Source organism: Diabrotica undecimpunctata, chromosome 9, assembly GCF_040954645.1.
Source record: "Diabrotica undecimpunctata isolate CICGRU chromosome 9, icDiaUnde3, whole genome shotgun sequence".
Taxonomy (NCBI): domain Eukaryota; kingdom Metazoa; phylum Arthropoda; class Insecta; order Coleoptera; family Chrysomelidae; genus Diabrotica; species Diabrotica undecimpunctata.
In genome coordinates, this window is record NC_092811.1 from 102,746,104 (window position 1) to 102,773,544 (window position 27,441).

Genomic DNA, 27,441 nt, shown 5'->3' on the forward strand with positions numbered 1-27,441 from the left:
GCTTGCAGCTGCAAAGGAAGCCGAGATAATGTAAATTTTTCCTACGTGTTGCAATTTGAAGTTCCTATGCCGAAAAAAAAAAAACGGAGCTGAAACAGATATCCTCTCCACTTTCCTATGTCGATCTTTCGAAAGTACCGTCGTTTCGAAAAATTAGATAAATTTTATAGCTATAAGTTTCAATATAAAGTTTAGATTTTCATTCAAAATTTGTGCAAATTTTACTTCTTAATGTTTATAAACAATGGAGATATGATATTTTTAAAAATAGTCACTAACTTCGTTCCTATTGGTCATAGAAGGTTTTTTATTTTTTAATGTGAGTTTTTTTACCAGCTATCCAATGGTTGTACGTACAAGTCTGTAGCTTGAAAAATATAGAAGTTATTACAATTGTTTATAAGTAAAAAACATACCCCTTTTTCAAAAGTTTATTTTGTAAATAATTTCGATGAAAACTCAATATGCATTTAACTTCTGAGATAGTCTAAGTCTTAAAGAATCCTATGAAATTTGCTGAATATGTCTAGCATCATGCATAGGGCAAGCTCAATAGTTTAAATAATTAGCCTCAGGGATAAACAAATTAAATAACTCATAAAATATTTGACTGGTCGGGGGGAAATTTCGCACAAATCTAAATGATGGTAATTCCTTGATGTTTAAAAGTATTAATACCATTTTATTTTGTTAATAAAAAAATTAATAAAATTTATAAATTAGTGCAAAAAACTGCTTTTTTGCAAATATCTCTGTAAATTATTTATCAATTTTAATTAAAAAAACGGGAAAATAAAGATATTCTTGACATAAAAAAATGACATAAATATTGTTTATTTAAAATATAAGGGAAAAAATTTATAGACAAAAAATCAAATTGTGACCATAAATTATTGTTTAAAAAAAACGCAAGGTAAAACTAACAGTATCTTTTCATCTATTCATCATCTAGTATCTCCCACCTATGTCTTAAAAGCTTCAGATATCTGCGAAACATTTTTCCACCTTTTTGTTTAACCAGACTGGGCTAAACCCAGAGCAAGATACGTACTCAGCAAGTTTATTGCGATTTTTTATACTGGCCTGCAGCCCTGAATATTTGCCAGACATATTGGATGCGTTATCATATGACTTGCCACGACAATCACTTAAATCAATGGTACATTCTTCTAAAGTCGAAATCACTGTCGATTCCAAAGCAGCAGATTTGTGACCTTCAGATGGAATATATTTAATAAATCTTTCAGTCGGCATACTATCACCAGAAACATAGCGAACTAAAAATGCTAGCTGATCAACGTAAGACACGTCTGGTGTCGAATCAACTATTATAGAATAGTATTATTCTTGCTTTAATTCGCCAACAATTGTTCTTCTTACTTTTCTTCCCATCAAAATTATTAGTTCCTACCATATAGTATTTGACAGATAATTACAGTTCCCTTGACCAATATTTCCAGATTTAGTAAGGTAAGTAGTAAGGTCGCGAAAAAAGGATCAAATTCTGCTATGAGTTCTAAACAACCTAAAAAGTTGCCGTTTTGAACTGATCCTATAACTGAATTATCTCCTCTAATGGCAAGTCCTCTTGTGGTCAGTGTAATTATTGTTGCAACAAAACGTTACAAAACGTTGCGCCAGTATTGTACTTCGCTTCTGAACGTACTTGTTATGGAACAGTCTATTCTGCTTTTTAATTTACCTCGATTGAATAAACTCAAGACATTTGCTGTGTGATTCTTTGATTCTTCATGTTGTTTTAATCTGACGTCAGAATTCTTTCAATCATTAAAACCTGTAGTGAAAGAAGTTGGTTGCGCCTGAAATAGACGTCAAGGAATACAATATACACGTACAAGTATTTTTGCCGCCTTCTTATAATGTGCCGCCCTAGGCAACTGCCTATATTGCCTAAAGCAGCGGTGCCCAAACAGTCGATCACGACAGCTTCATCGCAAAAGAATTTAGAATTATTCAGGTCCTCACCGAAATACTCCAGAGTTCCGAGACATTGTACCCGCGCGACGTTTGGCGAATGTTACCGATTGTCCTCGAGTGACTGTTTCTTCTATAACAAGCTGCAATGGCGTAGCATTATGTCAGTCTAACAAACATCTTTTAAACAATTTGTGGATTGTAGGCAGTGCCATGCATCTACATCGAAAGCAAATTCATGATTTAAGAAAATTATTACTTTACAATTATTAGTATTAGATGCTTTAATTATATTTTGTATTTATAAGCATTGTCAGAAATCTACGTATTTTAGTATCTAGGCTCCAGTCTAGTTGTAGAAGTCGGTAGTCGATCGCTTGTCTTTAAATATTTTGTGATAGATAGCAGACACTACAAGTCTGAGCACCTCTGGCCTAAAGGATGCCCGCTTATGACTCTTTCTCGACTCGGTGCTTCATTTATTTAATTTATTCCAACAATAATTTAGGTCAGCATACAACCTTTTTTGTAGTCTTCCTCGATTCCTTTATTCTAGACTCCATTTCATATAGGCGAGCCGCGAATGCCCAAAAAGATGACCACGACCTATACCTCGTTCGCAATCGTGCAAATTTGGTACCAAAATGTTTGTAAATAAAAATCGGCACAACTTTTCTAAATATAATTTTTTGATTGGTGTGGGGAAACATGTAAATAAACAAAAAAAAAGCAAAAATTTTATATACGCCAGTAAATGACCGTTTTGGAGTGTAATTTTTCTCGTCAAGGCGGATTTACTTGAAAATTTGGATTTAAGTTTCTCTTACCCTCTGGTTCACTTTTGGACTTGAGCCCAAGGTTGATTATACTACGTTCAAAATAAGAGGATATGGATAATTTGACTAAATCCAAAATCGAATATTTCAACGTGAAATAACCAAAAAATGAAGCACTTTTCGAAACCAAAAAAAAATTTTGTTTTGTTAAAAAAGTTTCTAGCATCAAAACTAAGCGAGTACAGCTCAAAATGAAGTTGGTCCCTTTTTTGGTAAAAACATCGTGAAAATCACCCCCTAATTTATTATGGATTTCAAGTACGAAAATCCACTGAAGATGCAATATGTGCTCTAATAGCTAACATCTACAAAGCTCTTGATAATAAAAGAACAGCTCTTTGTATATTTGTAGATTTATCAAAGGCATTTGACACTGTTTCACATAAAATATTGCTAACTAAACTTAAAAAATATGGTATTAGAGGGCTTGCATATAATATTCTAGAAAGTTATCTTCTAAACAGGCAACATGTTTATATAGATGGAGAAATTATTAAGGGGAGAATTATATCCTATGGAGTCCCGCAGGGAACAGTCTTAGGACTAATTCTTTTCAATATCTATATCAATAATCTATTCACCCTGAATATTACAGGTAAGATAATAGGCTTTGCAGATGACACAGCTATTGAGTAGAGTAGAGTAAATTTTTATTTGCATAAATTTTTAAACATAATTGAGCAAATAACGTCACATTATTCATTACAGATTAATATATATATATATATATATATATATATATATATATATATATATGTATATATATACATATATATATATATATATATATATATATATGTATATATATACATATATATATATATATATATATATATATATATATATATATATATATATATATATATATATATATATTGACATCACACATTTAAAATATATTAACATATATATATATATATATATATATATATATATATATATATATATATATATATATATATGTATATATATACATATATATATATATATATATATATATATATATATATATATATATATATATATATATATTGACATCACACATTTAAAATATATTAACATTACAAATTAAATATGCTGATCAAGGAGAAGGATAGGCCAGGTACTCCGCCACAGTGTAGGGCTCAATGTCAACTAGGTGTTGAAAAACCTTTCTTTTAAAAGCTCTATAGTGTGTTTCCTGTTGAATGTCAGATGGTAGACTATTATAAAATTTAACACACGCATACAAAGGACTTCTCTCTGGTATAGACAATCTGTGAAGTGGCAAATTCAAATTAAGGCTTCTTGTATTATATTCATGATAGGGAAGCAAGTGACAATACAAAGAAAATTTTTTAAAAAGGAACATAAGACATTCAAATATATAGATGGCTGAGAAAGTGAGTATATTGAGTGATTTGAATCGGTCTCTACAGGATTCTCCCGCCTTCAATCCTAAGATCACACGGACTGCCTTTTTTTGGACTATAAAGACAGTTGAGCTATCTACTGCAGCACCCCAGAAGATTACCCCGTATCGCATAATAGAATAAAAGTTTGCATAATATACTGATAGTAAAATCCCCTGTTCTAGATAGCTTTTTAACACCCTTAATGAGTAGCAGGCTCTATTCAGTTTTTTTGTCGTATTTTGTATTTGTTCCCCCCAATTCAGATTCTGGTCAATATGAATACCAAGAAATTTAACTGATCTAGCAGGTTCCGTGTTTTGTGATAGGAAATTAATTGTATCTGGAAACTCCTCTCGTGACTGGCTGGTTCTAAAGTAGACAAAAACTGTCTTATCAGTATTAAGCAACAACCGATTTCCACTGAACCACTGTTCAGCCTTGCTTAGAATTTGCTCTGCCACTGTGAGGAGTGTTTCTAAAGTTTTTTCCCAGAAAAGCACATTTGAGTCATCAGCGAAATTTACAAGGTTTGAGGAACTACTAACCACCGCATTTGGAAGGTCGTTTATGTAGACCAAAAAGAGAAAAGGCCCCAGGACACTCCCCTGTGGTATGCCTAATTTTAAATTGATAGGATCAGAGTAAACCTTACATCCCCTTTTCTCCAGGCATACCTTTTGCGACCTATCTGTGAGAAATGATTTTATCCATTTTAATGCCGGTCCCTGTATTCCATAAAGATGTAATTTTTGTAATAAAAGCACATGATCTAGGCTATCGAAAGCCTTAGATAGGTCCAAAAAAGCACCTAGTGTTTTCATCTTTGCCTCCAGTTTTTCTAAAATTTTTGATATAAAATCATAGGTAGCTGTCTCAATAGATCTCCTTGCGAGAAAACCATGCTGTGAACTACTAAATAAGTTGTTTGTAGTGAAAAAGTTTTGTAGTCTGAAATATATTGCTTTTTCGAATATTTTTGAGAATGATGGAAGAAGGCTTATTGGTCTATAGTTCTCCATCTTAGTAACATCACCTTTTTTATATAGTGGCTTCACAATTGCCAGTTTTAAACTTTGAGGAAATTTACCTTGCCTGAAAGAAGCATTAACTATAAAAGAAAGAGGAAGAGAAATCTCTGATGAAACGTATTTAATTAAGTTGGTTGATATTTCATCATAACCAGAGCTATGCTTGTTTTTTAAGTTATTTATTATGTGACTTATTTCTTTCTCTGAAACGGGAGTTAAAAACATGCAATGATTAGTTTGTTCGATATTAATTTAAAAATGTTTTACATCCTTTATTTTCTTTACAGCTTCTGGTGCTGCATTTGCCATAAATTGATTTATTTCGTTAGAAAGCACCTGAGGGTCACCCTCTAAACAGAAATTACCTTGATTTTTGGAATTACCCTTAATCTCTATTACCAATTGCCAAGCCATTTTAGTTTTATTTTCGCTATTTTCAATTCGTTCTTTATAACAATTTTTTCGAGATTGAGTGAGTAAAGAATTGTATTTGCGTTTTTCTGTCCTGTAAATATCTTTATAATCAACATTATTGGTAGACAGTGTAAACAAAACATCAAGCCTAGATTTACAATGTTTTATATCATCATTTTTAAAGTACTTTTGTGATTTTTTTTTATTTGCTGAATTTATCTCTTTGAGTGGAAAACATTGTATAAAAATTTTCTGAACTATACTCATAAAAGCATCCCACTGATTATCTACATCTAATGTCTCAAAAACAGATACCCAGTCTACATTACCTAACATGAATTTAAAAAAATGTTTATTCTCCTTGCTAAATATTCGTTTTTTTATTATATTTGACTCAAATTCATTTAATTCAAATTTTACCTTTTGGGCAGATTGATATTCTATGATGCAAATAATTGCAAGTATTTTAAAACAAAAAGCCGACACAGACTTTGCTACAATTCAGAAATGGTTTCAGTTTAATAAGCTCGCCTTAAATGTAGATAAAACAAATATTATGCCATTTACATCGTATGTAAGTAACCTCCTAAATTGGGTCATTAAAACTTAATGCAAAAAATGAAATTCCATATACATACGAGATTAAATGTTTAGGTATAATAATTGATAAACATTTACGATGGAATTCTCAAGCAAATAATATAGTAGTTTTAAGAGGGCTACTATCAAGATTCAAATTTTTAAAACAGTTTTGAGGAATAACTCATATAAGAATTATTTATTATGCACTTATACAATCTCAACTTACCTAAGGACTTTTAGGATGGGTGGAATACGGAATAATTACTTGCATTATTGCAATTTTTTACTTGCATTAATGCGTCTATAAACATTATTCAGAAGTGGCTAATTAGAATTATTTATCAGAAAAAATAAAATTAAATTTGAGATATTCTAGCGAGCTGTTATATAATGAAAGCCAATTTTTAACTGTACGTAAATTATTCTGTTACAAAGCCCTTGTTACGGTTCTGTAACGATAAAATTTTTAAATAAAATATAATATTAATAAAAAGAAAATAAAGCACGCCGCTGTTCAAATGTTAATAAAGGAATTATTTCTGTGGTCATATCAAGGGGTCTTTTTCTAAAGTGTAAGAATAGTTATCTATTGCATATGATACGAATTAAAGCGAGATGGACATGTCTCGCCCAAATATCAGAACTAGTTTTGCAGCCTATACAAAAATATGGATGGGTTCGTCCAAGGTTACTTAATAGCAAGAAATGAAAAACAAAAAGACATTCGAGAGAAGACTGGGAAAGTGAAATGTTGTCATGTTGATGAAATGGATTATGCCGCAATTCCGGCAGTTAAAAATTACTTCTAATAATCGTTAATGTTAGTTCTAGTGTAACGAACTTAGTATGTACGTTCTGTGTAAAAAGTTAAAGTGCTGAAGGTGAAATGGTAGATGGTTTTACAACAACTTTTGGAAAAGCAAGGTAAATTTTACCCAATATAAAATGCAGCATAGGGCATAGCTGAAATCTAGGCCAACGAATAATTCGACACCTAATAAGAGTCCGAAGAACATCAATAAGTAGACTATTGTGCTTTCTTTTTCTTTAAAAACCTAGGTTTCGGTAACGCGCTAAGACCTTTAAGAAAATAAAAAATATACAATATGACTGAACAAATTTCTCACCAATCCGCAGTTTTTTAGTAGTTTTATTCAATCATTTTTGCAATAAATCGTTTATACAGATTGGATTTTACTAAGTTCTAATATTGCATTTAAAAATAGTATTCAGTAAATAAGTTAGTATTAACATTAAAATTCAACTATAATTAACCTAACTAAAACCTTTAGGGTTTAAGGATAGGATAGAATTGTCCAGTCCTATCGTATAAATAGGTTGGTACCAATCCTTAGGGTATATAAATGTTTATTTCTTTATGTAGGTATTTAATGATTGAAATACATTATGTCATTTTACCTAATCTACACAAGAATTTGTTATATTATTTTATATTAAACCGACTTTCATAATTTATTGCATTTTATTTCTAGACATAGTTTGTTGTTGGATTTACAGGTTGTTATATTAGAATATAAAAATTTATATTCAATAATACAGGGTTTCTCAGGGTACCTAGTGATTCGTTAACATTATCAGTTGGTCGTAATTACTGAAACTCTGGGTGGTCCACTAAATCGAAGGGTCTTCAAGCGAAGAAGTAAAAATCGCAAGGAACTGTGGGACAGTGAAGTTTTCTCTGGGTTTAGAATTATACTAATCACCGGGGTTGGCTTGGTATCACTGTTCTCCCACATTTTTATGGTTCTTCGACCGCGGATCCTCAATTTTAGGGCACAAAGAGCCACGGATCTGTTGTTCCTTTAATCTGGGCACATTAATGTTAATATAAAAATTAATAAAGCGAAAAGCAAAGAAAGTAAAAAGTATACGACCGAATAAACCAACAGCAGACAGTCTAGAAAAATGGTAAAAGAGCTAATATGGCAACAGAAATAATTTTCCAAATAGAAAAACAGTAAAAAAAAATATTAGTACTAAAAAGAGTACAACAAATTTATTTATGTTTCTATTAGTTAATAAAAACTATAGAATTCTTTTGTCTAAAAGAAACATTAGGTTATGTAAGGTACTTAATAATTTCTAAAGCAGATTTGATCTGCATCAAACCCTTTGTTTGCTTACAACAGACCAAGGGATGTCAAGTCCTTAAAAAACCAAAATTAAAAGTTTTTCAGTATTTAAATAATACATATTATACATGAGTTTATAAAACGTTCTATATACCTAAAACGTTGAAATCAAATTTCAAAAATAAATAAAGTTTAAAAAGATAAATTCAAAATAAAGTTCTTTTGTAGGAAAGATAAAGTTTTTGCAATAATTCTTTAGAAATAAACTTTAGAAAGAAAGAATATTCAAAATTTAAAAAATAATTTGAAACAAATATAAAACATTTTATTTAAAAAAATAAAAACCATTTGGTAATATCCTATTTAAATTAATATATTAAAATAAAATGTCTAACCACAAAGCCACCCGTGCAGCTTATAAAGGAAAAATTAGTCAAATCCTAAATCAAGTAAAAAATTCTATCGTAGAGGTTGATCTAGATATTTACGAAGAGATTTTAGGAAAATTGAGGACGTATTATGAAAAATATAATGAAGCATATTTCATGTTGCTAGAAGATGAAAGGTTCACAGATGATAAAGACAATGAAATGGTGGACCAAATTTATTATGAAGCTATAAAATTAATAAAAGGGACAATGCGGAGGTTGAACAGCCAACCAAGTGAAGCTGAACCGACGCTGCAGCCAATGGCGATGGAAGCGAAAGTGAATGTCACTCTTCCTAAAATAAACATACCTGTGTTTTCACATGGAAATGAAGAATATGGTCCATTTAAAGAATTATTCAAGTCACTCATCATGGAGAACGAATCAATACCGGAAGTACAAAAGCTGCTATATTTAAAAACGTCTGTAAAAGGCGAGGCTTTTAAACTACTAGAAAACATACCCGTAAGTGGTGAAAACCTAAGGCTAGCATGGGAGGTGTTAGATTCACGATATGCAAATAAAGCGCAATTAATAAAAAATATAATTAAAACCCTTTTAAATAATAAACCTATACAGCATTCAAACAATTTAACGAATGACCTACGGGAAATGTATACCAACACTTATAATGGTAGGAACAAACTAAAAAATTTAAATTTAACACCCCAACAAATATTGGATATTCTTATGATCAATATGGTTGAGCAACGATTGGATTATGGTACAAAAAGGGCACTCGAATTTGGGTCGCATGCCGAAGAAATACAGACTTTTGAAGAGTTTTTAGACAGTGTAAAAGTACACTGTGAACATTTAGAAAATTTGAACCATTTCAAAAAGACAGGACCGTCTTTAGAAATAAAGAGGAGAGCTAGTTTCCATATTTCCAACGATAGCAAAGCCGAGGAATGTACTTATTGTAAATTAAATAACCATAAAATTACCAACTGCTATAAATTTAATAATCTTCTTAACGATCAAAAATATCAATATGTTAAAGAGCATAAGCTTTGTAATAAATGTCTAAAAGGACATACAGATAGTTGTAGAAGCGATATAAAATGTAAATATTGCGCAAAAGACCATCATAGTCAAATGCATTTCAGAACTAAAACGGAGAGTTCTTCAAATATAAACGTGAAAAAAGATTCAAAAAATAATTTTACTAATAATAAAAATAAAAATAGTGCCAATAATGGCTATAAAAATAAAACAAACAGTAAAACGGATGTCAATGACAATGAGGCAAGTACGTCCGCAAATACAACTGTTAGTTCTAATAATGCTTCTAGTAATCAATCAACAGTTGTGTTGCTTGGTACTATCCAAGCGTACGTATATAATGTAAAGGGTCAGAAAAAGGTCGCCAGAATCCTGCTCGATCAAGGCAGCCAGACTTCTTTCTGCACAGAGCAATTTGCTGAACATTTGAATTTGAAACCTATAGATGCTAAGCTGCAGATAAGGGGCATCGCGGAAAAGGCTTCGGTGTCAAATAAAATGTTAAAATTACGTTTGACAACTTTGAATAATAAAAATAAATTTAATATTAAATGTCATATTTTGCCAAAAATCACTGGCGATTTGCCACAGTTACGTATAAATAAAGATAAGTTGCGATTCCCGGAAAACTGTAGCCTGGCAGATATAGAATTTAATATACCGGGGAGGGTCGATATCTTGCTCGGAGCCGATTATGCTTATGATATATTGCTAGAAGGCATTATAAGACTTGGTAAAAATTTACCGATATTACAAAATTCCAAATTCGGACATATCTTGTGTGGTTCGGTTCCTCGATATGCACTGACGGATGCGAATTCTTTTGTAGCTTGTGTAAATAATGTTCACTCTACATTTTCACTCCATTCGAATACGGAATCTTCATTAGAAAAATATGTAAAGAAGTTCTGGGAATTGGAGAGCATCCCTGAAGTGATGATGGACCGGACGCAGGATGAAGTACTGGAGGAGCACTTTCAGAAAAATACAATAATACTACAGGATGGTGCCTATCAAGTTACTCTACCAGAAAATGATCAAATAAAAGATTTAGGAAGTTCAAGATACCAGGCAGAAAAGAGGTTTCGTGCATTGGAAAATAAATTTAGAACTGCTCCAGAAGCGTTCCTGGAATATAAACAAGTTATACAGGAGTATATAGACAGCGGACATGTTGAAAAGGTAGAAAATTCGCAGGAGTATAAAAATGTACATAATGTACAAAAATACTATATGCCACATTTTGCGGTAATAAAAACAGAAAGCTCCTCTACGAAAGTGCGCGTCGTTTTTGACTGTTCAGCAAAAACGAATACTGGTTTGTCCTTGAATGATGTCCTATACAAAGGAATGCAAGTACAACCCAATTTGTATGAAATACTATTAAGGTTCCGTACATTTAGTTATATTTTAATGGCGGATATAGAAAAAATGTTTAGACAAGTCCGTGTCGATCCTAATCAACTGTATTTATTAAATTTTTTGTGGAGAGAAAACCCCACAGATAATTTTGAACACTATCAAATGAATAGGCTTCCTTTCGGTCTGACCTGTTCACCCTGGTTGTCCACTAGGGTTTTAAATCAAATCGCGGAGATTAACAAAGATAAACATAAAGGAGCCTCGATTAGCCTGCTTAACCAGACTTGGGTTGACGATATACTTACAGGATGTCAACATAAAGAGGATTTAAAAAATATATATACCGGTCTTAACGAAATATTAAATAAAGCCGGTTTTAACCTTCATAAATGGGGATCGAATGATCAAGAGTTCATAAATGAAATTTGTACAACTCCGATAAAAGAATATCACTTACATACGGAGGAAAATATAGAACAGGTGAATAAAGTTTTAGGTACCAAATGGTGCGCTCCACGCGACGAATTTATGTACACATTTTCTCTGGAAAATTCAGAAAAAAACCTCACAAAGAGAGGCATTTTAGCTACTGTAGCTAAATGGTACGATATATTTGGGTTATTAGCTCCGGTGATAGTACAGGGGAAATTAATAATACAAAAATTATGGAGCCTTAAATTAGGTTTGGATGAAAATTTGAAAGATCCTGAAATATTGCATGAATGGGAGCAATTATTAAAAGAATTGCCTCTTATAGAAAATTTAAAAATTCCTAGGTGTCTGTTTGAAATAAATAAAGTAATAAAATCCATAGAAATACATTCATTTAGTGACGCAAGCGCCACTTGTTTCTGTTGTTGTATTTATGTGCGGGCAGTGTATCAAGATGATACTGTAACTAGCCGGTTGCTAACCGCTAAAACTAGGGTTGCTCCGTTGAAGGTCACCACGATACCACGATTAGAGTTATCTGCTCTGTTACTGAGTGCAGAACTCTCCCAAAAGGTATATGAAACCTTGTCTTCCGTTTTGGAAGTAAAACAGATACACTTATGGTGCGATTCAGAGATAGCAATATATTGGGTAAAGTCCCTAGAAACAAATTGGAATGTTTTTGTGGCAAACAGGGTAAAAAAATTCCAAAACATATCAAAAAATATCATATTGCATCACATACCCACTAAATTGAACGTCGCGGATATTCCTACGCGTAAAATTAAAATTGCTCAATTAATTGATAATAAATTATGGTGGAACGGACCTGAATTCTTGTTAAATAAAAATATTGATTATACACAATTTAAATTGAATGTCGATTATAACACTGACACAGAGCTTAAGAAGCAAAAGGTAGCCTTAGTGGTAAGACATGTCGAAACAAAAGATATATTTTCCGAATTATTTAATAAAACGTCAACGTTTACTAAACTCTTGTATACTATAGCCTTTGTAAATAGGTTTGTGAATAATTTAAAAAATTCACGCAATAAATTGCAAACCCAGACGGGTAAAATTACTGTCGAGGAATTAGACCGAGCAGAGATTTTAATTGTAAAAAATATTCAAAAACAAAATTTAAATTTAGAATTTCAAGAGTTAACAAAAAATAATTTTGTAAAAAATAAATCTATACAGAAATTGTGTCCTTTTGTGGACCCACACTTAAAACTTATAAGAGTGGGAGGCCGTTTAGGTAATACTCATTTAAATTACGATCAAAAACACCCTATTTTGTTACCCAGTAATTATAAAATTGTTTATCTATTGTTAAAAAGAGAACACATTCGTTTGCTCCACGCGGGTGCTCAAACAGTGTTAGGAAATTTCCGTACTAGGTACTGGCCTATGAACGGTTTAAAAATGATAAAAAAGATTGTTAGATCTTGTCACGTATGCTTTAGGTATAAGCAGAGAAATGCCGAGCAGTTGATGGCAGAATTACCTGCCAATAGGGTAACGCCCAACCGAGCCTTTACAAATGTAATGGTAGACTATGGGGGTTATTTTCAGATTAAAACTTCTACATTGCGAAAGGCCTCATTAGTTAAATGTTACATGGCAGTTTTTGTATGCACGGTTACAAAAGCCGTTCATTTGGAATTAGTTTCCGATTTGTCTACAGAGGTATATATAATGGCACTAAAACGTTTTGTAAGTAGAAGGGGGTTGCCGAAATCTATTTTGTCAGATAACGGTACGTGTTTTTGGGGATGTCGAAACAAATATAAAGCATTAAAAACTTTTTTCCAGAAGTCGGAGGTAAAGGCGGAAATAAAGAATTATTGTTTAAATAATTTCATAGAATTTAAATTTTTAACACCTCAAGCACCCCATCAGGGTGGCTTACATGAAGCTGGCGTAAAAAGGGCCAAATATCACATTTATAGGATGTTAGGTGATACTAAATTAACTTTCGAACAATTCTATACGGTGCTAACCCAAATAGAGGCCGTAATGAACTCTCGCCCTCTGACACCCATCTCCAACGATGCAAATGACTTAAGTAGTCTCACCCCGGGACATTTTCTAATAGGAGAAAGTCTAGTGAATTTACCTGAAAGGGATATTTTAAATGTTAATGAAAACAGACTGTCTGTATACGAAAAGTTAACTCGAATTCAACAAACCTTTTGGAAACGCTGGAGTTTAGACTATTTATCTGAACTCCAGGCCCGTAATAAGTGGTATTTAGAGCGGGACAATTTGAAATTAAATGACCTAGTCTTACTAAAAGACGATAATTTGCCACCAATGAAATGGAAATTGGCAAGAGTAATAAAAATACATCCGGGTTCGGACGGTAAGGTGCGAAATGTGGAAGTAAGGACATCTACTGGTATATATACCAGACCCATTACTAAATTATGTATTTTACCTTTAGAAAAGGAGATGCTGGCTTTCGAGAAGGAAAGTCTGGTAAATATGACTAAAATAGTAGACTTAAAGGGAAAATGTAACATTAACTTGGAAAAGGTTACAGCCTGAGGTTCCGAGGGGAACAAAAATTTCTCCCGAAATTGGGTCTTGGGAATTTCCCAAGCCGGGGGAAAAATGTTACGGTTCTGTAACGATAAAATTTTTAAATAAAATATAATATTAATAAAAAGAAAATAAAGCACGCCGCTGTTCAAATGTTAATAAAGGAATTATTTCTGTGGTCATATCAAGGGGTCTTTTTCTAAAGTGTAAGAATAGTTATCTATTGCATATGATACGAATTAAAGCGAGATGGACATGTCTCGCCCAAATATCAGAACTAGTTTTGCAGCCTATACAAAAATATGGATGGGTTCGTCCAAGGTTACTTAATAGCAAGAAATGAAAAACAAAAAGACATTCGAGAGAAGACTGGGAAAGTGAAATGTTGTCATGTTGATGAAATGGATTATGCCGCAATTCCGGCAGTTAAAAATTACTTCTAATAATCGTTAATGTTAGTTCTAGTGTAACGAACTTAGTATGTACGTTCTGTGTAAAAAGTTAAAGTGCTGAAGGTGAAATGGTAGATGGTTTTACAACAACTTTTGGAAAAGCAAGGTAAATTTTACCCAATATAAAATGCAGCATAGGGCATAGCTGAAATCTAGGCCAACGAATAATTCGACACCTAATAAGAGTCCGAAGAACATCAATAAGTAGACTATTGTGCTTTCTTTTTCTTTAAAAACCTAGGTTTCGGTAACGCGCTAAGGCCTTTAAGAAAATAAAAAATATACAATATGACTGAACAAATTTCTCACCAATCCGCAGTTTTTTAGTAGTTTTATTCAATCATTTTTGCAATAAATCGTTTATACAGATTGGATTTTACTAAGTTCTAATATTGCATTTAAAAATAGTATTCAGTAAATAAGTTAGTATTAACATTAAAATTCAACTATAATTAACCTAACTAAAACCTTTAGGGTTTAAGGATAGGATAGAATTGTCCAGTCCTATCGTATAAATAGGTTGGTACCAATCCTTAGGGTATATAAATGTTTATTTCTTTATGTAGGTATTTAATGATTGAAATACATTATGTCATTTTACCTAATCTACACAAGAATTTGTTATATTATTTTATATTAAACCGACTTTCATAATTTATTGCATTTTATTTCTAGACATAGTTTGTTGTTGGATTTACAGGTTGTTATATTAGAATATAAAAATTTATATTCAATAATACAGGGTTTCTCAGGGTACCTAGTGATTCGTTAACATTATCAGTTGGTCGTAATTACTGAAACTCTGGGTGGTCCACTAAATCGAAGGGTCTTCAAGCGAAGAAGTAAAAATCGCAAGGAACTGTGGGACAGTGAAGTTTTCTCTGGGTTTAGAATTATACTAATCACCGGGGTTGGCTTGGTATCACTGTTCTCCCACAGCCCTTATACATATACATGAAAAAAGGATAATATTAAACTTTAACAATCATGTTCATTAAACTAGATATTCAAGGAATAACGCAATTTTACCTAAATGTAATAAATCCATACTCCAGATTGTGGTCAAATTATACAATTGTCTACCAGAAAATTTAAAACAAAATCAAAATTATAAAAAAAAACAGATATAAATATGAAATTAAACAATGGATTGAAAACAAAAAAACACAATTCTATTAAGAACTGATTAATAGACAATAGTAATAAATAATAAATATCTAAATAGACTTTGATTACAAACTACAACATTTCTTGAATTTACTGCAATTAATATCACGTACTTACATGTGTGTACTCACAGTTGTGTCACATGATATATTAAAATTAATGTATTTTTGTAAGTACGCATATGTAACTTACTATTTATATCTATACAATTGTTAAATATTTCTTAGTTTGAATATATATTTTTAAGTTTCACGCACAAAGGGTGCGACTTTTATAGTAGCTCTACTTCAGTGAGTTTTTATGTTTATTTAGTATTTAGTATGTTTTTGTTTCTTGTAATCTACGTAAGCTTCCTAAATAATCATCATTATTATTATTATTATTATTAATTAGCACTCCAAATGAAGTAAATCGCTACCGCTTTACAAACTTACTTTATTTATGTGTTGTTTTTATGATCTGTAAGTCTGACCACTAAAGTGCTTATTTTTGAAAAAAATTGGTTTTAAAGTAAAAAATTTTTGAAATTTTGAAAAAATCCTTTTTTTTAAATAACTTAAAAAGTCTTAGTGATACGAAAAATCTCGAAGAGTAAAAAATATGGGTTTTGCTTTTCTGAAAATTTCGGTTTTTTGTTTTTCTATAAGATAACCTTGGTTAAGATATAGCTGTTGAAAGTTTTTATACATTCGTGATTAGTGACCCGTTCAAGCTCTTTCAACTATAACCCTTTCAAAAATAAGGATTTAAAAAAATTAATGGTGGAATAAGATTAAAAGCATTAGACAACATCAGGTACAATGATATCGTCCTATAGTATATTTGAAGAATAAGCTGGAGTAAATTCTCAGAATACTAATCTTCGCACCTCGAAATACATAGGCGTGCACATCTTCTAACTAAAACGTAATCTTAAAAGAAAAATTTGGGTTAAGTTTATTTGGATATTTAGAACAAAGTAATTAATCCAATCCAACACTGGTTTAAAATAAAAGGATAGAATAAAAATTCTATTATATGTGAAACATACAGTTAATATAAAATAATAAAATACAATAAATTATACTGAAACGTTAAATACACACACAAAAACTGTAAGTTTTTATATATTCCTATTAATAAATAATAATATTCTTAATACTAATAATATTGGAAATAAGAATGAAAATTATATTAGCAATAAAAAATAAATAAAAAATAAACAATGAAGTTGTCGGCAATTAGTTCAAATGTAAAATAAACTTCTGAGCTACAGTTTAAAGTTAAGCTTCCTCATATTCTGTTTCAGACGAAGTGTTATCCGATCCGGGATGAATTATTATCGGTTCTATACTGCTATCTATTATATGATCAAGCTCCCACATATTTTTCTCAATATCCATAACGTGATTAATACATTTCTGCCAATGTTCAGTCGTTACTTCGGATATAGATTTATGAAAAAGAATAGTAACATCTGGCAAATGAAAAGTTGTAATATTTCGAGCAACGTTACTTTTAACTTCGGCCCATAGTAATTCAATCGGATTTAGCTCGCAATGATACGGTGGTAGGCGAAGTATTTCAATTCCTCGTTTTTCGGCTATGTCCTCAATGACATATTTTTTCTAATTTTGTTTATTAATTCTAGCAAGCTCTAATAATTCTGCTTTTGTCATTGTATCGTCAAAGATTAAATTCTTAGAAGTTAACCACATTGCAATTTCATCTTTCCTCCATTGAGTAGTTGGTAAACGTTCAACTAATCTAGAGTGGTGACTTGCATTGTCCATTACAATAACTGAATTTTTAGGTATGAATTCAATCATCTGTTCGAAATATTCTTCAAACACGTCTCCGTTCATCTCTTCGTGATAATCACAGGTCTTTTTTGATTCAAACAAAAGTAAACCCTCCTTAAGAAATCCATTCATACTACCTATATGGGTAACAATTATTCGTCGACCCTTACCTGTTGGTTCCTTGAAACCAGGTGAATATCCTTCTAGAAATGCTTGTCGACATGTTTTTATAGTTTTGTCTTTCCAAACTCTCCCTACAGTATGCCCCTCATTAACCCACGTTTCATCTAAATAATAAATGTTCTTATTTTCTGTCCTCATTTTTTTTATTTTTCTGAGGTAGTCTCGTCTCCAACACACAATTTCTTCGGAATCGATAAGCATTGACTGTCTGCCCACTTTTTCATACTTAAAGTTTAACTCATGCAAAACTCTCCAAAGTTTGTCTCTACTTATTGTGGATAAATCGGGATCGTCGGTAATGGCTTATAAAACTTTATCTAAAGTTGGTATTTGTTTGTTAAAAAAAATTAGTGGACCATTCTACGAATTGCATTTTTGAAAAATTCATCCACATTCATTTTTGACAATTTTGGTTTTCCTGGTCTCGGTTTGGGTGGCGTTATCCCAGCTGATTTTTCCTATTTTAAAACGTTATATACAGTTGATTTTGAATATCCCATTAATTTAGACGAAATTTCAACTATAGTATCAACAGTATTGGAAGGATTGTGTTGCTTAAAATAATTGTAGACGTTAAGAATAACACTCTTTTCGTTAAGTGATAAATGATTCAACTTTAATTTTTTAACTGGTGTATAATCACACGTTAATTCCATAATTCCATATTCTATAAACTCACTATTCACTCTTGCAAAAAACAACTGTGTCAGATCTCTTCACTCGCTAATAATCGACTAAACAAAAATTTTCTGATACTAATGAATGGCTATTTAAAGACCATTAACGATTTTATTAATCATTGGTTTTCGAAACAAAATCGAAATTCATACTATTTATAAACGTGATAGCGTTCACATTTATCAGAAACCATATTTCGCTAATCGACTTTTTCTATCTAAACTATCAAAAGACCATTAACTAAATACCTATGTATTTTAAGAGTTTCTTTATATCTTGTTATTTAATGGGTCATTATCATAACGACAAAAATAACCATAAATAACGTTACTAAAATAAACAGATTTATATAAATATAATATGCTTTGAAAATGGTTTAAATATCTAACAAACCGAAACCAATAATGTAATACCCTTAAAGTACGTCTATGACCAGCTGAAAAAACCCTAGCCTACACAGTTCTAACAATAGCAGGTATTTAAATTTTACGATAGTCCATGTGACATGGAAAAATTTCTATCTAAATAGTCAAATCCAACGTAAAATAAACTAAAATATTGACGTTGTACGAAAAGCACACGTACTAAAATATGCTTAACAATTTAGTTTTTTTTTTCTGAGAATTTACTCCAGCTTATTCTTCAAATATAATATAATAGCAAGCAATGCACAAGAACTACAAAATATAATAAATACGGTAGTTTGTCATAGCGAAATTTTTGGTTTACATCTAAACGTTTCCAAAACTAAAATTCTAGTATTTTCAAAGATGCCAACAAACGTACATTTGTATGACAAGGGACAAATAATAGAACAAGTAAATTCCATAAAATATTTGGGAGCAAATATCAACAGCCAGTGTAACTGAAGAAGCGAGGAAAACACTCATGAACATGAAAACATTTTTTACAAGATCAGACCTTAGTCTAGATCTAAGAATTCGACTGATCAGATGTTATGTTTTCTCTGTTTTGCTGTATGGCTGTGAAAGTTGGACAATGGACTTTGAAACAGAAAAAAGAATAGATGCCTTTCTTCTTCTTCCTACTTTATAAATAGGCAAAATGCCTGTTTTACTTCGGTTTTTAGCCTCAATTGACGTTGTCTGACCATCTTTTCCTCGGTCGTCCCAATGATCTTCTTCCATTTGGCGATTTGTCTCTTGCTATTCGTACTATTCTATTTTCTGTCATTCTTTCGATGTGTTGATTCCATTCCACTTTTCTTCTTTTGGTCCACGCGTTTATTTCCTCTATACCACATCTCGCTCGTATTTCCTCACTTCTTACTGGGTGATGTTGCCGGTCCCAAGCCCGGATAAAGGAGGAGGGTTGTAGGGTTAGGTTAACAGCCTGCCATATAAAAAAATTTAAAAAAAGCTCAAAGAACCGGTGACGAGCCTCGGACTAGGATAGAATAGATGCCTTTGAAATGTATATTTACAAACAGATGCTGAGAATTCCATGGGTACAAAAAGTTACCAACGGTGAGGTACTTCGGCGCATAAGTAAACAAAAAGAATTACTCAGCATAATCAAAGAGAGGAAAATACAATACTTGGGCATGTGTTGAGAGGTGAAAGATATGAATTACTCCAAATCATATAGGAAGGTGAATTGCAGGGCAAAAGATCAGTTGGAAGACGCCAGAACTCGTGGCTGAAAGACCTGAGGAGATAGTTTGACCGCTCATCCACAGAAATCTTTCGTGCAGCCGTTTCCAATGCTAAAATTGCCATTTGGATCGCGAACCTTCGAAAGGAGACGGTGCAATAAGGAGAAGGTAAATATTTGGGCTTACATTTAGTTTATTCACAATATTAACATCAAACTCTAATTTGATATACACTGTGTGTCAGAAAAATTGAATAAATTAGCTAATAAATAAATGAGGGGGTATTCAAAAAAACGGTCGAACCCGTCGATTGGTATTTATAGTTGCGCATTTTTTTCCATAAAAACTTTTTATACGGGGTTGTACCAGATAACGGTGGCCAATACTAACTTGCTTATTTTAAATAGAACACCCTGTATATTAATTAATTTTTAGATTTGTCAGATCATTTTAGACATTTTTTGAATACAATGTCCTATACCTATCTTCCGTTTCGGAAGTATTAAGTAAAATGCAAAAATATACATTTAGACAAGAAAATTATCTATTTGCCGTAAGTCGCTGCAACATATTCAAAAACTTCTAAATAATACAAATCTAAACAATAATGTCAATGTAGGAGATATTCAAAATGCTCCCCACGAACGTCTTGGCAACGCCCTAACCGTGAATAGGAATTTCTTCTAATGTTACTCAACATCTCAGATGTGATCGATCAATCGCAAGAGTTATTCGTCTTCGTAAGTCAGCTAAGTCACTGGGTTTAGTTTTGTATACAATACTTTTCATATATCTTCATAGGAAAAAGTCTAATGGCGTCAAATCGGGGGATCGTGGTGTCCATTACATCGAACCTCGCCTCCCTATCCACCGATTTGGAAATATTTGGTTAAGGTTAAGGTACTGCCGGATATGAATTTGGTAGTGGGGTGGGGTGGTGGATTTCATCTTGTTGAAAACATGTCATATTCGCCGGAACTTGTGGGTTTCCTGGATCAGGAAACAAGTTGGCCAACGTTGGCACTACATTATTTTGGAGCAATGCTAAATAATTGTCGCTATTCAAATTTCCAGTGAGGATTTCCCTGGACCAATAGCGGCAATTTTGCCAATTAGCATGACCGTGAAGAGTAAAGGTGCACTCATCAGAAAACAAAACATGTTCTAATTGGATCATGTTGTTGCACAAAAATACGTTCTCCTGTCAAAATCACCTTCCATGAGCTCCTTAGTGTGTATAATTTTATAGGGATGCATTTCGTTTTCTTGTAATATTCAAATAACCGATGAATAGCTAATATCGAGTACTGGGACTGCTTGTGGAACAGATGTATGAGGGTGTTCCTTAAACTCAAGCCTAACAGCCAATTTGGTATTCTCACTTACTGCATTGGCAGCTTCTTTTTTTACCTTCCTAACATGGCACAGCTGGTGGAATTGCTGCTCTATTTTACTAATTGTCCCTTGAGATATGTGCGGCAAATCAGGAAATGCTTCGTGAAATAAACAAGCTACTTCCATTTGCGTCCGTGTCTTATCTCCATAGCCAATCATCTGTATAATTGTAATTTTGTGCATTTCTGTTAAATGAACCATTTTTCTGGCTTGCGGTTAATGAAATTCAAACAACTATAGCACTGACAACTACTTCTGTCATGGAACAATAAAACATAGGCGTTTTAAACTAAAGTAAACAATTTTTCGTTTTTTTTTTACATATCAACAAAAAGGAATGCTTAAATAGTTTTTGCTTACTTTATAATTACCAAGACTTAAATGGGCAAGAAGTACTAAGACAGTGGTAGCGACTTTCGACAAATAAATAATTTTCTTTTCTAAATGTGAATTTTTGCATTTTACTTAATATTTCCGAAACAGTCAAAGATAGGTATGGGATATTGTATTAAAAAAATGTCTAAAATGATCTGAGGAATCTAAAAATTAAATAATATACATTGAGTTCTATTTAAAATAAGCAAGTTGGTATTGGCCACCGTTATCTTGTCATCGAATGCCATAGTCTGTGGACTAGTACGCATTTCGATGCGCATCGCCCCGCCTCGAATTTTTCCATTGGCTCTTGACCTGGAAATCCCTATTTATCGCTCGAACAGCGCATATAAATATTGGCGATTTTCAGGTCAGCCAGGTCAGTTCCTCACGGGCTCTTCGAGAGCTTAGTGCTCTCGAGGCTCTGCTCCTATTCTATTTTCCATACTCTGTGGCTGAGAGTTATTTTCAACTTTAACTTGGTGTTTTTATTTCGACAATCCTTTGTCATGTAAGAAAATATCTTGTCTTTCTCAAGACAAGCCATCGGAAGACCACAACCTAATGTACCATTTTCGACGAGGAATTTGTTGTGTAAGAATATCTTGCCTTTTTCAAGGCAAGACACCGAAGATATAAATATTTACAAGTCCATACCCAGTAAATGGACTTAAGTAGAGGAGCTTTCGACAGTATATTCGAAGCCCTCTACAGAGCACCCCGGGATAACAGAAGGTGGTTAGACCCGTAATTATTCCCCAAAGGTGACAATCTGATACACCCCGTATAAAAAGTTTTTATGGAAAAAATGCGCAACTATAAATACTAATCGACGTGTTCGACCGTTTTTTCGAATACTCTCTCATTTATTTATTAGCTAATTTATTCCATTTGGCTGACACACAGTGTATATGTGGCTTTAAAACATAAATGATGTATTCTCCTCTGCATATTTTAACAAAGAAAATAACGAATTTCTACCAAACGGTTTTTAAATATCCGTTTATAGATAGATCTTTAATCTGCTTGAAATGATAGAGATGTTAAAAATATCGTTTTTAAAATTGTAACTTTTGTAAAAAAACTAATATGAAAAAATATATTGAAAACTTACTTTCACGGACGTGTTGTTCAATATCCCTATAATTTAAATCCTTGAAAACATGCACATCAAAGCCCAAAGCAATAAGGCACTCTTTCAGGTTTTTGCAGTCTTCGTTAGTACCATTTCTGGGCTTCAAATTTCCACATTCGAAGATTTCATGGTTGAAGATGAGAGCCAAGCCTCTTTTAGGATGTTCCATGTTATAATGGGAAGAATATTTGTGCACTGGCATCCTTGCATACTTTTCTCCAGAAGAGTTTCTGAAATATATTTGTATAACTAAAAGTTATATAAAAAAAGTCACGTTTAAATGCCAAAACTAGAATCCTTATATATAAAAATCTCGTGTCACAATGTTCGTTTACGAGAATCTCCGAAGCCACTGAAATGATTCCAATGAAATTTTGTGAAACTGTATGGTTTCAACAGCTGTAGAGAAAAAAACGTGCATTGATTAGTGTATTTTTGAAACCATCACAGCGTTATAAATGGCAATGCTTGGAGTAACCTCCAAAAACATTTACAACTCCAAATTGTTAATTATAATTTTCTTATGGCACTTTTAATATGCAAAAAACAGTGTTTTATGACTATTTTATTGTACCAAATCAATATGTTGTGCAGACTATATAAGGTGCAGAAGGAAAGTACATAAAAAAAGCTTTAATTTGTTTATGCACAATTAATTAATGATTAAATTCCAAAAATGTGAATTTTTTAGGCATTTTTAATTTTTAAAATAACTTTGTAAAAATTCGGTTTTTTATGCAAAAAGCATTATATTGTAGCCCCTTTTTAATTACAAATCGAATGATACTTCATAAAATCCGATCGGTACAACGGGTACATAACAATGGGTACAACGAACACACAATAAACAAAATTTTAAATCAAAAATACATAAGAAAGCCCTGAAATTAGTATTTCCACCACCAGAGAAAAAAACCAGTACAGTAAACTCGCGATTATCCGAGTCCCGATTAAACGAATCTCCGGATTAACCGAGGTAGTAATTGAAAAGAACAAATTATGTAATAAATTAGCTTGGAGAGCAAGATCAAGTAAAAGCGTGTACGCTGTCTGTTGGTACGCTGAAGAGATGTGTCACTAGCGAGTGTTATTGTTCTAGCCACTATGTTTCTACTGGCCGCCTGCCCACCCACTCCCCCACCCGTCAGTTTAAGTCATCACAGCTAGCTGTTCGGTTCGTCTCACTGTAAGCTCTTACAAGTTCATTCATGTATTCTTTTTGTGTAGTTTCTACGTAACTACATCTATATTTAAGAAAGGAGATAGAAGATGATCTAGATCTAGATCTAGAAAACTACAGAGGAATAAGCGTAAAATCATCAATAGGAAGATTATATGGGAAGATACTGCGAGAAAAGCTAGAGCAAGCGATAAAAGACAAAATCGGAGAGGATCAGGCATGCTTCACGGCAGGAAGATCATGCACACACACACTGGAACAACTGTTGGAAAAGAAAAAAACAAAAAAAATAGAGATATACATTTGGCATTTGTGAACCTGAGAAAGGCGTATGACTCTGTACCAAGGCCAGAACTATGGGAGCCAATGTACAAATTAGAAATACAGATGGAACTCATAGAAGCTACAAAAGCTCTGTATATTACTACTACTACTAAGGATTTCCACAGTTTTCACTGTCTTCCTTCACTCAACCGTTTTCTCCAATTTTCCCTGTCATTCCAGTCTCCATCTCGCAGGGTTCTTTTCTCCATAGCCTCGTCGATTTCATCTCTGAATGACCTTCGGGGTCTTCCTCTCTTTCTTCTTCCAATCGGGCTCCATTCTGTGATTTTGTTTATCCAGCGTCCTCTGTCCGCTCTTCTGACGTGGCCGTACCAGGATAGTCTCTTCTCCTCTATATAGTTGATTATGTCTGATTGCACTCCCATTCTCCGCTTAATCTCTGCGTTTTCAATTCTGTCTCTTTTTGTAAGTCTACAGCTTCTCCTCAGGAACTCCATTTCTACTGCTCTTATTCTACCTCTATTTCTCTTGTTTATTGTCCAGTTTTCGGACCCATATGTCAGGATACTTCTTGTCAGGGTGTTATATATTCTCTTTTTTGTCTTTATCGTAATGTTCTTATCCCACAACACTGAGTTTAGTTGTCTTATACAGTTTCTTGTTTGTCTCAGTCTGTTGTTTATATCTTCTTCTGTTGTTCCCTGGTTCGATATTATGGTTCCTAAATACTTGAATTTATCTGTTCCATTTATTTGTCTTCCCTCGTCTATCTCTAGGTTTCTCATATCCTTGTTTTCTGTTGTTAGGTATTCGGTTTTCTCTAAGTTTATTTCCATTCCGTTGTTTTTATATTCTTCTTCTAGTTTTCTGAGCATAAAGCTGAGATCTTCTTCATCTTGTGCGATGACTACTTGATCGTCGGCAAAACTTAAGGTGTATAGGTATTCGTCTCTTACTGGTATGCCCATTCCTTCGCACTTTCTCCTCCATGGTTTGAGTGTCTTTTCCAAGAATATTTTAAACAGAGTAGGGGACGTAGCACAGCCTTGTAGAAGTCCTTTTGTCGTCTTAAATGGATTGTAGGCTTTATTTCCACATTTAATAGCTACTTTGTTTTCTTTGTATAGTGCTTTAACTGCTTTTATTAGTGTTTGTCGGATTCCGAGATCATTCATTGCTTTCCATAATTTGACTCTGGGTATTGAGTCATATGCTTTCTTTAGATCAACAAAGGCCAGATGGACCGGTCTACCTTTTGCCATTTTCTTCTCTATCAGTTGTTCTAATGTGTACGTATGATCTAGGCATGATTTTCCTACTGTGAACCCTGCTTGGTCTTCTCCAATTTTTCCTATTATTTCAGTTTCTAGTTTTTCTTTAATAATTTTCCCGTAAAGTCTACCTACCGACGATATTATACTAATTCCTCTATAGTTTTCACATTTTTTCCTGTTTCCTTTCTTATGTATGGATGTGATGTATGCTTGTGTCCATTCCGCAGGTATTTCTTCTCCATTTAGTCCTCTTTCGAACATTCTATGTAGCATGCGGAATAACTTTTCCGTTCCGTTTTTAATTAGTTCGTTTGGTATTCCTCCGGGTCCTTTGGCTTTTTTGTTCTTCAATGTCTTGATTGCTCTCTTAACTTCTGCCAGGCTTATTTCTATCTGGTCGTATGCCCCATTTCCTGCATGTTCTATATTCTCTTCCTGAAACTGGGGACGGTTTTCTGTAAGTAGTTCTACGTAGTATTCTTGCCACTCGTTTTCACTAATTTTGCCGATCTGGGTTTTCTCTGTCTTATTTCGTTGAAGTGCTTTTAATATTCGCCATGATTCTGAATTTCTCGTTCCTCCGATACGTCGTTCTATCTCTGTGCATGCTTGTTCCCATCGTTCGTTCTTTTCATTTGTTACTCTTTTCTTTACCTCTCTGTTTTTCGCTCTATATAGGTCTAAGTCTTCCTGTTTTTTGGTGTTTAGGTATTTTATGTGTAGTTTTTTCTTTTCTCTTATGCATTTCAATGTGTCTTCCCTTAATTTGATATTCTGGTGGGTGTTCCTTTGGTCGTCTTCTCCAAGAGCTTCTAAGGCCGCTGAAATCAGGGGCAGGTTTTTATGTGTTCATGCATTTCATCTAACGTGTCATATCTGAATTCTTCTAGTTTTTGGTCTCGTCTTCTTTTGTATAAATCTTTTATTGATTCTTCCTGCAATAGATGTAATTTGAGCCTCTTTTCGTTTATTGTCGTTCCCGTTGTAACAATCGATGTATGTTTTTGTTTTGTCCAGATATAGGGGAATTCCATCCATGCCACCACAAGTTTGTGATCTGTTCCACACTCTGCCCCTCTTTTCACTCTGATGTCTTTCACTTTGATGGAGCTTTTGTGGTTCATGATAATGTAGTCAATAATGGATCTTAGTTTTCTTGTCTCTTGAGTCCATGTGTACTTATGTATATTTTTGTGTTTGTAAAATCCGTATATATCCGCTCTGTATATAATATAAGAAAATAAAGTGTCCATTAAAATGGGAACAAGAATCATAGAAGACTTCACCAAAACAAAAGGACTCCTGCAGGGTTGTTCCACATCTCCAACCCTATTCAAATATACTTAGAGAAAGCCTTGACTACATGGAAAAGAAAATGCGAAGGCATGGGAGTACCGGTACGGAACGACTGCCTATATATGTTAAGCTTTGCTGATGATCAAGTAGTGATTGCACAAGACCAAGACGACCTCAGCTACATGATGAAGAAACTACAAGAAGAATATACCAAGGCTCGCCTAGATATTAACCTCGCGAAAACAGAGTACCCATCTACAAGTGAAGAAGACATAGAAGATCTACAGATGACGTAACAATCAAAGGAAAGGATAAATTCAAATACTTGGGACAAATTTCCAAAGTAATACAGAAGGTTGTATACAACAGAATGTTAAATTTTATTGAAGAATACAATTTATTAACTCCAACCCAACACGGCTTTAGATCAAAAAAGTCAACACTCACGGCTGCATGCAGCTTGTTTGAGCGTATTTATGATGAATTAGATACACTTGAGTGCAAAACAATCGACTCAAAAGCGATATTTGAGATTACACCTTCTGTTTTAATGTAAAAAGTATAAAAAT

The 27,441-nt window shown here is 32.9% G+C and overlaps 1 protein-coding gene across 1 annotated transcript in view; it reads right to left on the reverse strand.

Annotated features, from left to right (window-relative positions):
* LOC140450347 (caspase-1-like) overlaps window positions 1-27,441 on the reverse strand; it is a 69,870-nt gene that overhangs the window by 36,347 nt on the left and 6,082 nt on the right. The window contains exon 2 of the mRNA XM_072543938.1: window positions 22,817-23,067. Coding sequence (XP_072400039.1) covers window positions 22,817-23,067 — 251 coding nt within the window. The remainder of the gene's footprint in view (window positions 1-22,816; window positions 23,068-27,441) is intronic.